The sequence below is a fragment of the Macadamia integrifolia genome, unplaced genomic scaffold, assembly GCF_013358625.1.
Source record: "Macadamia integrifolia cultivar HAES 741 unplaced genomic scaffold, SCU_Mint_v3 scaffold2972, whole genome shotgun sequence".
Classification (NCBI taxonomy): Eukaryota; Viridiplantae; Streptophyta; class Magnoliopsida; order Proteales; family Proteaceae; genus Macadamia; species Macadamia integrifolia.
Genome location: NW_024869100.1, coordinates 7,632 through 23,564, shown reverse-complemented (window position 1 = coordinate 23,564; position 15,933 = coordinate 7,632). Strand labels below are relative to the sequence as shown.

Below are 15,933 nucleotides of genomic sequence, written 5' to 3'. Positions count from 1 at the left end.
ATTTCATGTGATCACAGGTATGATATCAACTCCTTATATATATATATATATATATGTTTCCAGGCGATTTGGATTGATAATTTTCTATTGTCTGTAATACTAGATAGTTATATGCCGTATATTGAGGTGTATTTTCTACTATTGTTCAACAGTAGAGATTATTGATTGGATCAAAGTTTGTTTGAGTGGTGTTCAGTCTTGGAATTATTTGGCCAGGAGTCAATGGAAAGACATCAGTATTAGTGTAGCCCAAGTGGGAGGGAGATTGTTAGGATTTTTATGTGGGTTTAACTGATACCGATTGATCCATTGGGCCCAAGTAATTATAGACCCACTCTTATTAGGAAACTCCTAGCTCTTTCCATTGTGAGAGTGGAATAGGGTTTTAGGGATTTTATTATAAATAGAATACTGACGGTCCCTGCAGCCATTACTTTACTTAATGTCTTATTGGTTTTGGGAGCACGGCTTTCTCACAAGAACAAGTGCACAGAAAGAAAGGAAACCCTAGAGTAAGAGGCTACTGAAGATCTCAGTAGAAGGACTCCACCTGCGTAGTTCGTCATTATCATCTTCATCAGAGTAATGTTTAACCACATGGGACAGAGGTTCATGATCTATGTTCATGGGACACAGGTACTTCTTTATTCCAATTTATGGTTCATTCATGGTTGTCCCATTGATTATTATAGATATGGTAAATCTATATAGTTATGTATTTTAAGATGGGATACTTTATTGTTCTTGGTTTAGGGACTACACCTATGATTAATCTTTTATGATTGGTTGATAATTCTTGTATTCTAAACACTATAGGGTTATTCATATGTTTAATATGGTAAAGAATCCCCAACATCTATAACGTCTAAACGTTTTGTATGTTTCAATACATTTGAAAGTACTGTTAAGAGCAACAAGGACCTCACCCATTGCTGGTTCCCAAGGTTTATGATATGTTAGTTGTCACTTTGTTATGAATTAACTGTTATTCTCATTCTCGCCAATTTGATTTTTCTTTCTGTAGATTACGGGGAAAAAGAACAAGATGAAGGACGTAGGAGAAGAGTTCAAGCAGAGAAGAGATAGTTACCACCCCCATGCACAGTATTCGTTAGCAACTTGCCCTACTCCTTCACTAACTTAGAGGTATAATACTTCATCTCTCTCTCTCTCTCTCTCTCTCTCTCTCTCTCTCTCTCTCTCTCTTCCTCTATTCTAGTCACAATTGATTTTCAACTCTTTTTCTCGCTTTTCCTATTTTATCTCACTTGCTTTAGCTAGTTAGGTCTTATCCACTTGTTAGTTAATTGTACATGTGGATAATAAGTTTATATATATATATATATATATCTTATTCTTAATTAGATAAGTCAATATTAAGGTTGAGATTAAATTAAAAAATTAAAAGAAAAGTCAAATTATGGTCTAGTGGCAAAATGGTAAATCAGGGTTTAAGGGCAAAATGGTAATTTTTAGGAAAAAAATCCTAAAGTTATTCTACAATGTAATTACATCTTATGGATGATTTTTAGCACTTACCAAGTACTGATGCACCCTACAATTGTCAAAAGATGAAAATAGCCCTGCTCAGATTTCATTATTATTGTTATTATTATTATTAAAGAAGAAAGAAGGAGCACATTTTAATGTAATAAATAATAGATAACTCAAAATCGTAAACAATTGCCTAGTGCACTTGGTAGAGTTTGGAGGTTAAAGCCCATCCAACCAATAGATCTTAGATTCAAGCCCAAGCCTCTTGGTTCACACCTTCCCTTCTCACATAGAATATAGAACAGAGTAGGACCTATCAAAATAAATAAGAGAATGCTACCCTGTTGGCAGATGCACGTTGGGGTGCAGGCTAATGGGAGGGAAAGCGAGAGTATCTTCAACACATGGTGGGCAGGCCGATAGACAGCATGGTCTTTGAAGTATCTTCAACACATGGTGGGCAGGCCGATAGACAGCATGGTCTTTGAATCTCTTGTTGTGTCTGAGTATGAGGAACGCAAGCGAGTAGTTTTTGTTCTCCCCAAAAAAGAAGAAACTCAAAATGGAAGAGACAAAAGTTTTTTTTTTTAGGTAATGTTGAGACCGATGTCGAACAATAATTAAAGTATGACCATGAGTTTTCATACGTCATGCCCCATGCTAGGAGCAAAATCCCTAAAAAGTTTGCTGCTTTTATTGAAGCTATTAAAATCACGATGATTTAAGAATTGGTGTTGATTGAATTGCAACGCGATTCCCAAATGGTGGTCTGGTGCATTAGAAGGGAAACCATTTCATGTTGCTTCACACAAAAATGGCTGTTTTCAAAGAGCTATTTAGACAAGCTTACATGGAATATAAGTCAATGCTTCTGTAAAGTGAACTCAGTTGCAGATAGATTAGCTAAGCATGCGACATGAACTAGGACTTCAGCTGTTTGGGAGGTTCCTCGATTTTCTCTTGTAGATATCAACTGAGATGCAAATGAGAAGCCTCGGTTTCATTTAATCTAGAAGATTAACTTTCTTTTATTGGTTTTTCATTCTGTTGATGGCCATGTCAAAAATGGAATGGAAGACTTAGGCTCTGTACTGTAATCTTCTAAAAAATCAATTCTATCATTTTTTCATTTTTTTGAAATAGAAATGGGGTAAAAGCTGTATGGTAAGTCTGGTTCAATTTCTTGTTTTTTTGAAATGAACCGGCACTTTTTAAGTTTTAGAATCCATTTTTTGAAGTATGAAAAGTAAGCTTCTCACACTCAGAATCGATTCTGAGAAAAAGGCGCAGAATGAAAGGTTCCCACTTAAGTACGAAAGGGTAAAAATGATACTTGCAGTCAAAACATAAGAAAATGGTAAGCCATTACATGAAACCCTATTTCTTCTTTCTTGGAAATCCTAAAGAGAGAAGCAGAGCCTAGCGGGAAGTGGATGCTCCAGCCGTCGACGAGAATCTAGAGAAAGAAGCTTCTTCGCCTGCCGTGGACGAGAAACTGTATTGTAAGATCTCTCTCTCTCTTTCTCTTTCTCGTTCTCTTTCTCTTTCTCTTTCTCTCACCCTCACTCTCGTTCTCATCCTTTCTTGATCTCTTCTCCCTCTGCCCCCTGAATTTGTTCTTCTTCTACGGTTTAGCAGGTCGAGGGTTTTGGACTCCTCTGTGCACGAACACGCACAAGATCTGCGAGGTTTCTTGTCACTTCAGTGGGGTTTGAACTTTGCTCAGAGGTACGCCCCCTTCCCTTCTCTAATCTCAGTTCATCCTTTTCTTGGTGCTATGAGAGAATTATGAGGACTAATGTTATATTTGATATGGCTATGAACATTGATTAAGAAGCTTTGATGTTGCACCTTTCAAACATGAGAGGAGATTCTAATCTGATTCTCATTTTAGTGGTTGCTCCTTTTTGTCTAACTGATTCATATGCAAAATGGTTGCTTTGAATTGTAAGTTGAAATTAGGTGATTTAAAAGGAGTATTGTTGGATACAGAATTTGCAACGCATGATGGGGAGAATAACGTGAAAGTTTGTTTCACCATGATCTGATTGTTAGCTTACATCAATGGTTTGCTTTCGAGTTGGATTTGGATGCCTTTATATTTAACATATCTTATAACTGAGATTGTGGTTGTCATCCTTACTAGTATTTTTTATATATACTGATGAATTGTATTTTTCTTGTTTTTAATTTGGAAAGTTTTTGGCAATGGAGCCATATTGGAATCCTCCTTGGGATAGTCAGAGTAAGCTGTTTCACTGGAACCCTTTGTATAAGGAATTATTTAGATTTTTTGAGTTTCTTCAGCTGAGATTGCTGTCCTTGTGCATTGAGATAATAGATTCAATTCAACCACTGTCATCTATTGCTGAACCTGCTCTATCTGAAGCTTTTGTCTATGGGATTGAATTTGGTAGTGATGCAACTTAGATATATTTTTGCTAGGAATGGTGAAAACTGAATCACAAATGGCTTGATTAATCATTACTTTTGGGTTGTTAATTTGGAACATTGACAATGATTACCAATGTGCTTTGTAATTTGTGTTTGAGATTTTGGTCCTAGAAGTGATGTTCCTTAAAGCTAAGTAATCATTATATGGTAGTATGCAAAAATTATGTAGAGCTCTAGCCTGGAGTTGCCTCAACAGATTTCCCATGTTAGTGATTAGTCTTATCTTTGTTACAATGAATGGCTAACATCCAGTACAGTAATAGGACTATATCCAGCTCATCTTAGCTTAATTATAGTGATGCAGTCCATAAAATTTTGTTAGAAAATCAACTCAAAAGAAGTTTTAGATAGAGGATTCAGGACTTTTAGGTTATTTTCTTTTTCCCCCTTTTCTAGCCTCATGATTTTGTTTAATGTAAGAGGTAGCAGACTTGGATATGTGGCTTGCTTCAAGTTCTTAGCATGCATAGTGTTGGTATTGCTTATGTAAATACCACTTCAACCAGTACGAGGTACTTCTCTTGATGAAACTTAAAATTTTTCCGTTATGAATGACGAAACCCATGTTTAGTACTTTATTTTCTCTAACTTTAAGTAATCTAACAAAATTGACATGTTTGTGAAATCGCTAGAATGTTTTTTAACCATGAAACACTAAAGCAAAACATGTGTTGTTTATCGTAGTGATATAAAAGCTTAGGCTTTGTTAGCTTAGAACTATTATATTTCAGTTTGGATTTCTTTCTCTTTCTTTATTTAAATATGGGTCCTTAACTCATTTGGTAAAGTACTTGTGTGGAAAATGATTCTATACCTCAAGAGGATGGTAGTTTGAATCCACCAAGTCCCTCATCTATACTTTCATTTTAACCTCAATGGGATTCTCATGGTTATATCTCGGTTTTTATTACTCTTTCCACGATCTTCTCCTCTCCAACTTCCTTTTATATCTCAAACTCACCCTTTTTTGAATTCTCTATCTGTCACCCCAAATATATGACCACACGTGCATTTGCACATACAATTTTTACTAGTATATATATATATATACACACCTCAGCAACTATGGCGACTTTGCCAAGTTCTGTCCTTAACACTTATAGAATGCTATCTTAGCAGCCGTTGAAGCCAATCCAACGACAAAGTTTTATGATAGAATCCCTCATAAGGAGGAGGAGATTAGAGTGAGATCTTATTGTGATGATCTGTTTTTAATAATAGGGTATCAATGATAGGTGTGTATTTCAATGATTGTGTATGAGAGGGTGATTCACTAGTTGTCTGCCTATTTACTCGGTGCTATTTCAATGGCATTTGCAGTATTACTTCAATATGTGCTGTGATTAAACTCTATATTCTCAAAGAAAAAAGAAAAAAACACCAAGATTTAGAAAACTATTGCACAAACTTCCTTTTTGTCACATTATCTCCTGCCTGTATCTTCCAAGATGTGATTGTTGCCTTCAGATGAACTTTCTCCTATTACTATTAATATTTTTGGTGCAGCATACTTGCACTTATTAGTACAAGAATTATCCCCTTTAGTATTTTAGATGTCTAAAACTTGAAATTGTGTTTCCCTATAGTCTGTTTATTTGAGTTCTGTCAATACTGTTGTAGGTCTGGGGTTTATAAACCATTGGCTTGACTAAAGTTCCAAATGAATTTTTTTTCCTCAACATTATGTCAGTGCAGACTAAGCAAATGCATCGTTTAAATCAATGTCTTTCTATATGGTTTAGTTCAACACTGTAAAATCCTATACTATCTTTCTTCCTAAATGGCCCATTTGTTGCTACTGTATATGCCTGAAAATTTCATGTTCCTGCTAGTTTTCTTGTGAATGCCACTGGTTCATTTTAGTACAGCCCAATATGTATTCAAAACCTCATTTGAAGGCCTTTGAAAGCCCTATGTGAGTAAGGTCATAGGGGTTTCATAGATTAAGGGTTAGGGTGCCTTGGTGAAAATCAGTGTTTTCAATTTGGATTTTAAATTCATGTTCTTTTTTTTTTGGTAAAATAGTGAGAAAATGTCAACTTCAAAACAAGCAGTTAATGAGACTGCAAAATGGAGCCAAGCAAATGTAGACACCCTTATTGTTCTGATGGTAGAGGAAGTTAAGAAAGGAAATAGGACTACTTCGACTTTTAATAAAGCTGGTTGGAACAACATTGCCAATAACTTCAAAGAAAAAACTGGGGTCAACTATGCCATTATACAGTTGAAGAACAAAGTGAACAAACTGAGGCAAGATTATAGTCAGTTTAAGAAGCTATTGGAGACAACTGGTTTTGGTTGGGATACTGCTTCAAGAACTTGTACTGTTGATGATGAATCCATCTGGGAATCGCATATTAAGGTATGCTTAATTTGTATTTAATTTGAGTATTTTGAAATGCCAGGATATATCAATTCAAGTATTTGATTATGAATATTTTTTATTTATTAGGATAACCCTACTTGGGCACGATTTAAGAAGCATGGACTACCACAATGGCCAGAACTATGTATGGTATTTGGTGATACATATGCAGAAGGCGAAGGAAGTGGGACTCAAACAACCGTGTTGGAAACTATGGGGGCCGATGATGCTAGGAATATGATTGAGTCTTGTGATGAGTCAAGTTCAGCTGATGAAGTTACTCTATTAGGTGACACTCAAACTGAAGCAATGGAAAAAAGGCCAGCTACTAAGCATAGGCATGATAGGACTCCAAATGCGAAAAGGAGGAGGAGCAAGTCTAACGATTGGTCAATGGCATTCAAGGCAATTCAAGATATAAGTAAATCAAGGGTAGAACGAGATGCGAGCATGTCCACTGCTTCAACCCAAAATGCTGAACAGATGTACGGGATTACTAGGGCCATGGAGGTGCTTGAGTCAGGATATGCGTTAGATGAAGAACTATACGAGAAAGCACTTCGGAAGTTAATGGCTGACCCGCAATGGAGAGAAGCATTAATTTCTTGCCCTCCTCATCGGAAGTCGATACTCCTTCGTACCCTTCAGTAGTTTGCTTCTTGAAAAGTTCTTTTAATTAGATAGATTGATGACTCTACTTGGATTGTGCCTTGACACTACTTTTAACTTTGATGGTTTGCTATGTTTTCCTTCACTTTTTAAGATGTTATGGATGACTGTGTCTTGACTTTTTTTTATAACTGTAGTATTTGATGTCCTGAATATTTGTTCATTGTACCTTGATACTACTTTTAACTTTGATGGTTTGCTATGTTTTCCTTCATTTTTTTAAGATGTCTTGGATGATTGTGTCTTGACTTATTTTTCTAACTGTAGTATTTGATGTCTTGGATATTTGTTCAAAATTATGGTTTGATGTGTTTGCATATTTCTAATTTTATATTATAGGAATGGATCAAAGAATGATCGCATCTAGCGAACACATTGAACAAATGGAAAGGGATGACACTGATGCAGAAATCATGATGTGTTTGATGTTGTTGATGAAAGCACGTGATTCATTATACAGTAGAGAGCCCATACGAGATAGTAAATTGACAGGACCAGAGCGAGTGAGTGAGGTTCTAAACGGACATGTAGACAGATGCTATGAACAATATAAAATGGAACGCCATGTCTTCCTCAACCTTGAAGCATTAATGCTACAACGTGGTTGGTTGGAAGATAGTCGATATTTAAGAGTGGATGAGCAGTTGGCAATGTTTATATCTATCGTTGGTCACAATGATAGGTATAGAGATATAGCAGAACACTTTCAGCGTTCTCTTAACACTATAGGTGAACACTTTAAGAAAGTGTTACGTGCTTTCATACTATTGGGACAAGAGAATATCAAACCTCCAAACTTCAGTCGTTGCCCTAAACAGATTCTTGAAAAACCAAAGCTCTATCCTTTCTTCAAGGTATGTTGCTTATAATTAAAACAATCATTATGTTGTTTTGTGGTTATACGTGGTTTGATTTGATGAATATCCATGTATTGGTACTAGGACTGCATTGGCGTGATTGATGGCACTCATGTTAGTGCTTCTGTACCTCTACCCAAACAAATACCGTACAGAGGAAGGAAAGGAGATACGACCTAGAATGTTATGTGTGCTTGTGACCTTGACATGAAATTCACTTTTGTGTACGCTGGCTGGGAGGGTTCTGCAAATGATTGTCGAGTATTCAATGAGGCATTGAATAATCCTAAATTTGAATTTCCTCATCCTCCACCTGGTACATTCTAAATCTTAACCTCACCGGTTGATTATGCTCTATTTCACATATTGTGTTGATTCATTACTTTTCACTTTATGTGCTAGGTAAATATTATGTGGTTGATTTTGGTTATCCATCTACTATTGGGTTCTTGACGCCGTTCAAAGGACAAAGATACCATCTAAATGATTATAGGAATAGACGTCCAAGGACAGTAGTAGAGCTATTTAATAATAGACACTCTTCTATTAGGAATGTCATAGAGCTCAATTTTGGTTCTTTGAAGAAGCGCTTCCCAATTCTCAGCAAAATGCCATGTTTTCCACTGAACACCCAAACATGCATCGTCATTGCTTGTTGTGCACTTCACAACTTCATTCGGGAGGAAGAAATTGCAGACAAGAATTTTGAAGAGTTTGGTGAAAATTGGTGGAATCAGGAGCCTGAAGAAATTCAAGATTATGTACCACCGGCTCACATTAGTATAAGCTTAGCAGAAAGAAGAAGACAGATGGATGATCTTAGGAAAAAGATTGCAAATGAGTTAGCTGTTAAAGCCGGAATGGCTCAAATTACATGATTACATTTTGATGATTGGATTTAAACTTTAAAGTAGTTGGACATGTTTAGCAGTTAAGAATTAAGTTGGAAGACCTAATTTATGCCCTTAAGTTCATAAATAAATACTTTAACAATTATGTCAATACTTGAATTTATTCTTGTTCATGCTTTTATGTTATTATGATAGATCATATTTTTGTTCAAACATTTCAAATTTCATATGGCAAGGAAACACGGCCAAATATTTCATATTTGATGTGAACACCATGTTGTTGATATGGAGCTATTCTTATTTATGTCTCATTCGACTTAAGCTATCTGGGTAATAATAGTTTTCATAACTTAGAATTTATTAAAAAACCATTGACTATCCTTAGATTTTATTTAAAAATCACAACTTTGACACCCATGGTGAATATGACACTTTATGTAAATATTGATTTCTAACAAAAACGATTCTGTTAAGTACGAACCATATATGTTTCTGTGTCTTTCAGGTTACAAAATCAATTTTTTTTTTGCGATTACCATACAACATTTAAGATGCAGAATCACTCCAAAAAAATAGAAATGTAAAAAAGTGTGCTAGATCCAAAATCATGTTAAAAAAACAGAATCGTTACAGTACAGAGCCTTAGTCTTTCTGATTTTTGGTTGCTCTTGTAGCTTTTATCACGCAATCTTTCATTCTATTCTAATAATATTGCTTTGCTGACCTTAAGCCAAAAAAGTCTACAAACATATTATTATTATTCTTATTATTATTAAAGAAAGAAGGAGCATTGTTGAATGGAATGAATAATAGATAATTCCAAATCGTGAACAATTGCCTAGTGCACTTTAATAATCTTTCATACGTCATGCCCCATATTAGGACATAATATATTATAAAATATTTTAAAATTTAATAAACAAAGTGATGATGAGTGATGGATCATTTGAAAACTCTCAGTGGAGATAGTAAAATCGTGTATTATTTATTTATTTATTTTGTATAATGGAGAGACAGAAATCGATCGGACAATTAAAGCATGACCATGAATGATGACGCCTTACTCTCATAAGGCGTTTTAACAATCTTTTGTATGTCAAACGCCATACTATGACATAATATCTAAAATATTTTAAAAATTCAATTAACAAAGTGATGATGAGTGATGGCTCATTTTAAAGCTCTCAGTGGAGATAGGTGGGGGTGGGAATGATCATAGTTTGTAATGCCATGTATTAAACGCGCATTCAAACGTGTAAATGAAGAAAAAAATTTGCTTTTTTAGGTATGATTCTATAGGGACTTTTATGATCTGATTTTTTTTTATTATTTTATTATTTTTTTTTAAAGATCAGTAAGAATTATCTTACATTGAAAGTGCCTTTATGGTCTCGATTGGGAAGTTATGGCTTGTTGGAGTAATTCTGATTCTTCACTAGATTTGGATGGAAATTAATAATCGAAGGTTTGATAATAAATCGCGTCCAATAGATTAGGTGGTGGATTGAATAATTTAAGATCTCCAGGACTTTTCTAAAATGGCAAAGATTTATATTTCTTAGAAATTCCTGATTTATTGGTTTCCAAGAAATTTATGATATTAATTTCCCGAGCACCTTCTGTAAAAATTCTTGAAGTTATTTGGGCGCCTCCTTCATCTGATTGCCTCAAATTAAACATTAATGGATGTTCTCTTGGAAATCCAGGTTGTTCTGAGACTGGTGTCATTATTAGGGAAATGAATGGATCTCTAAAGCGAAGTTTTGTTTGTCTATGAAGGTGTGGACTATTTTGACACCCCTATAAGAAACAATTCAGCCAAGCCAATATAATTGCATAGACTACTCATGATAGTGAAGTTCCATAATGACTTGCCACAGTAATCAGCTAACCAACCTTTGGGCAAGCTTCATGCAATATAGATAACCCTGGACCTGCATCTACATCGCTGGTGAAGTTTCAGTGTTGAAAAAACAGGGGGAAAGTGCCTTGGAAATGGGAATATAAAAGTTCAATCGAAGGAAATTAATATAAGCTAAAATAACATAGAATGTCAACAGTGGAGAATAGGTTGTAACAAGGATGTGTTGAATGGCTGAGATGGAGAATGGGGGATCGGATGATCAATGAAATGCTAGCATGTAAGATTCTATTACACAACGCAAATATATAGATCTCTCTCCTTTTATTGAAACACTCAAAAGCTCAACATTAAAAATTCATAAGAACATGTACAAGCAAGAAAAGTAGTTTCTCACCTAGTACGCTAGGCAGCCGATGATTAGGAAGGGTGAAAGAGGTTGGGGGGGTCCACAGAAAGCCTAGCCGTTGGGGGAACCTAAACGTGGAGCATAACCGCTGCCGTTACCGTTACCATTACCGATACCGCTACCACTATCGTTACCGGCACCTCTACCTGCACCGCCACTGCCACCGCCACAGCCATCACCATGCCGTAGGCATTACCGGTTCGCTCTTGACCTTGCCTTTGTGCTTTCTCTTGCTCTTGCTCTTGCCCTTGCTCTTGCGAACAACCATATCGGACAGACTTGCAACTACTACCATACCCAGCACCATTATTACCCCTACCACCACCACCACCACTACCATATCCGGCACCATTATTACACTACCATAACCGGCAACACCACCACCACCACCATATGCGGTTTGGCACTGCCCTTGCGAACAACTATCTTTGGCAAAACTCACATGAGCATAACTGGATTGTTTTTTCCCAAAACTAAAATGGTGTTCGGTGCTGGGTTTGATCGGATAATGTCGAAATCCACTGCTGGGTCTAGCGGATGAAGCGGGAAAAGATGCAAGACAAATAGATAGAACAATTAAAGTGATAAAATAAAATCGATATTGATTATTCAGAGTTGACATTATTGGATAAGAAAGATAAGGCAATGTACTAAGCTCTTAAACGGTGAGAGAGAAGAAGATACATGAAGCCCATTATATAAACATAGCTAATAAATGTCTCTGAAGTCTCTAAAAGTTCAGTTGGTCTTATTCTCTTACACCCCATTAAGTTCACATTTTTCTTTTGAGAGAGAGAGAGAGAGAGAGAGAGAGAGAGAGAGTTCAAAGTTCAAACTCAGTGTCAGTTCCAAATCAAAACGATTATCGAAATCATATCGATTCAAAGCTCAAACTGAAAGTGGCAATTCCAAATCGATTATAAAAATCAAATCAAATCATTGAATCGAAACTATTAAACAGATGATTATTCAGTTACATTGAATAGCCAAATCGATTAAATCAATTATAAACGGAATAAGTTTTGCGTATTAGGGACGGATGTGTGCGTCTTTGATATTAATAAAAGCGTTAATCTGTTTGTAACCAACCCACTTACATACATCCTTGAATGTGAACCTCACTTAAGATTCTTGGGTGGTGGGTGAGAAGATTTCCACTACCCGCCCTGTAATCGATTACCGTAGGAACTCTCAACTCTGCTTCCTTCACTCCTTATCATTCATTCTATCTCCCACTCACTCTCATTCTCTCATTTTCTTTGAGTAACTCTTTTTTATCCTTTTTTTATTTTTTGGGTGGTGAGGGTGCGCACCCGTGTATGGGGATGTGTGTGCGGATCCTCCTAACTGTCAGATGTGCCCAGAATGCCCAATGACACAGGAGAGGATCCGCTTCCGAGGTACCTTGTGTTTCTTAGAGAACTCTCTCCATTATTTATTTTAATTTTTTTTTCATCAATTTATTTATTTATTTATATGCAACCAAGTTGACCATATGTCCTCACCTCTAAGATAAAGCAATTCTCAAATCGATTAAGGTGCATTCCAATTATCAATTCCAACAGGTTTGTCCGAATGTAATATTCAGAATCTCAAAAAGTAAAATAAAAAAAATAAAAAAAAATAAAAAAATAATAAAAATAGTGGATATAGGTAGAAACTAGAAAACAATCCCACAGTATATCAGTATGTATTCCGTACAAAGCCCATGTACATTAGGATTAGTGTAACCCATAAACAGAACAAGTGTTCTCTATTTATAAAGGGTATGCCTTGTTATACTAATGGGGGTACCCATAATACAGACGTGACTCTATGCATGGGAAGGTACATGTATTGATGCGTATTGGTGCATGTATAGATTCATATGTACATTGAAAGTTGGGTTCACACAATGTACATATACCAATGTGTCCCTTAGGACAAAGTGTGTAAGGGTGTGTCTATACAAATTTGAATTTTGGAGCCAAAAGTTTCAACTAATAAAATGTTGGTTCTTTAACCCACACCAACACCCATACCAGACTTGGCCTCGGCCATGGCCCTGCCTGATCCGGCCCAGGTCGGCACGCGAACGCGATTCAAAAGCACCCCAGTAAACCTTCACACATACATTGTAAAGGAGAATTCCTCTCCCAAGGACTTGCACCCTTAAGTTACAATCCTATATATATATATATATATGCTCAAATCTTCTTTCCCCCCAAACCAATGTGGGACTAAACATTATGAATTGTCTTAGCTCATTACAACTCCACAAGTGCTAAAGACATATTAGAAATGACATTTTTGAGGGGAAAGCCAAATTCAAAAAGACCATTTTGAAAAGACTATTTTGACCATATTTTAAAACTAAATTTCCTACAATATGAGGATTTAATGATTTGACAATATGGCGGCAATTTGGCAATATGGCGACAATTTGACAATATGGTAATTGGGCGATATTACACCATGACGATATGGGGATTTTTTCGGAAAGAAATAGTAGAAGGTTTGAAAATTTACACAGGCATCATTCGTTGGTGGTCAAGGTTGCTGAGAGATTTTGTGGACTTCTCTACTCTGGTTGATGTCAATGTGAAGATGGTGACAACGTTGTTGATCTCAAGATGGCTTCAAGTGAAAATAGCCCCTACAGTTCCAAGAAGGATTATTGAAGTAATTTGGCAATGCCCCCCTATAGATTTCTTTAAGCTCAATATCGATGGATGTTCTTTAGGTAACCTGGGCTGCGCAGGAGCTGGAGGAATTATTTGTGATTGCACTGGAACTCTAAAAAGAAGCTTCACGATTTATGAAGGGATAATGACAAACTACTATGTAGAGTTTGAAGCCTTTTTTGCTGGTATTCATCAAGCGAGGGATATGAATGTCAACCACCTATGGATTGAAGGGGATTTAGAATCAGTAGTGTCTTGCATTAAAAATAACAAAATTCCTTGGTTTTTTCAGCAGAAATTGAGATATTACAAAAGGTATCTTCAAAATACTACATGGTCGATTACTCATGTTTTCCGAGAGGGTAATAGTGTGGCTGATAAGCTTGTGAAACATGCTACTACTTCAAGACAAACAACTATCTAGGATGACTCTCCTAATATTATTTTGGTAGATGTAGTCTGAGATGCTCACTTGAGACCCAGGTTTAGATTGTAAAAAAGAAAAAAAAATTCCCTTTGCTTTGATTGGGTTTCTCTTCTGCTGATGGCAATGCCGAAGGTGGAAGAGTAACTCAATGGTTTTCATTTGTAATCTTTTTTATAGTTCAGATTCTTTATTAATACAATACATTTGCTGATTCATAGAAAAAAAATATGGGGATTTTGTTGGGCATGATACCAATTATATTTATAAAAAAAAAATTCTGACACAAAACCAATCAAGATTGGAACTAAGGCTAAGTCTGGTTGTCAAGGAATGAATAGAAATAAATTAAATTAAAAAAAAATTGAAATTAAGAAGATAGATCGACAATTAAACCAATCATTAGATGTTCCAGCTCCGAAAGGCTAAGTTGTGTATGTCAAATGCATAGTAGACTTTGATACACATTACTTTTTTTTCACTAAAAAGATCATGTATATTTAAGAGGAAAATGGAAATAGAATACAAGCTGGGTCATGAACGACACCAGAAACAACCAATAAAAAAGAAGAGAATAAGGAAAACCACTCCACCTTTGGCATTTCTATCAACAAGAGAAGGTAAGCCTAAAATCTCCACTAAAAATCATTAATAGAAACAAAACCTAGGCTGACTCAAGCATCAACTTGAAGCTCATCCTCCAATGAGTGACGAAAGACATGCATAAAAGAAGATGCACTATTCTGAGCTACCGATTTGGCCAGATAGTCCACAATGGGATTTTTTTTTTCCGCTAAATGCTAAATTTATTAGAAAGGCATAAAAATATAAAATAACTAGTACATTAACTAGCAACCAAAAGCAAACCTCTCCAACCCCCCACCTTCGGCATTGCCATCAGCAAGGAGAGGAAGAAGGAGACCAAAACACAACCCCCACACAAAGATAAAATTAAAAACAGCCCATTAAGCCATCCTAAATCTAGGACGACCTGAAGCATCCATATCTAGATCCATCTTGACCAAAGCCGACCATATTATCATTGGGGCTGAAGCCTCAAACCTAGCTACTATCTTTGAAAGAAAATCAGCAATTGAATTCGCCTCACGAAAACAATGACTGATTTTCCACTCCACACGATCTAAAAACCTTATACATGCTAACCACCTTTGACGAACAATCTAAGGGACCTTTTATTCTGAAACAAAGTAACCATTGCAACCGAATCACATTCAATCCAAAACCTTTGGACGCCCAGATTTTCTGCATATTCTATCCTAAGTATAACAGCCAAAAGGTCCGCCTCAAAATTGGTATGAATACGAAGAAAATCCCTGTAGTTTGCCGTGACCTCCCCCTTCTCATTTCAAAACACACCACCAGCTCCATTGATACCTGGATTGCCAAGAGAACACCCATCCGTGTTTAACTTCCACCATCCTCTTGGAGGACGACACCAGAATATGTCAAATAAGACTCTCTGCCTACCTTGAATCCTAGAGAAACCCAACCTTCTAGCACTTATCAGATCCAAAAGAGAAATAAACAAACCAGTGTGGACCAATGTTTGACAACCAATTTCACTTCTGATCTTGGCAAAACAACGCTCCACTAGCTAAGAATCACCTTCCTATCTTCTAACATTCCTTTTCAGCCAAATGCTATAAGGAATCAACACAAAACCTTTTTTCCGCACACTCTGACACGGGACCACCTTCGCTTTGGACTTCCACCAAGGTATAAAGCTCTCCATCCCTAGGAAACCATGAAGCAAATGCAAATGAAACAAGAAAAAAAGGACAAGCCTGAGACCCTAGAGCCAGTTGAAACCTCCACCTTCGGCATGACTATTAGTAGAGGAGACAAACATTACCCTAGTAGAAATG

General features: G+C 36.3%; 1 protein-coding gene across 1 annotated transcript; it reads left to right on the top strand.

Annotated features, from left to right (window-relative positions):
• The first annotated feature begins 2,907 nt into the window (after positions 1–2,907).
• LOC122067553 (uncharacterized protein At2g29880-like) lies at positions 2,908–7,189 on the top strand. Its single transcript, XM_042631387.1, has 4 exons — positions 2,908–2,996; positions 3,133–3,222; positions 5,974–6,310; positions 6,401–7,189. Exons 3-4 carry the CDS (start codon positions 5,981–5,983, stop codon positions 6,962–6,964), a joined length of 894 nt encoding a protein of 297 aa, XP_042487321.1. The 5' UTR covers positions 2,908–2,996; positions 3,133–3,222; positions 5,974–5,980; the 3' UTR covers positions 6,965–7,189.
• Positions 7,190–15,933: the final 8,744 nt, after the last annotated feature.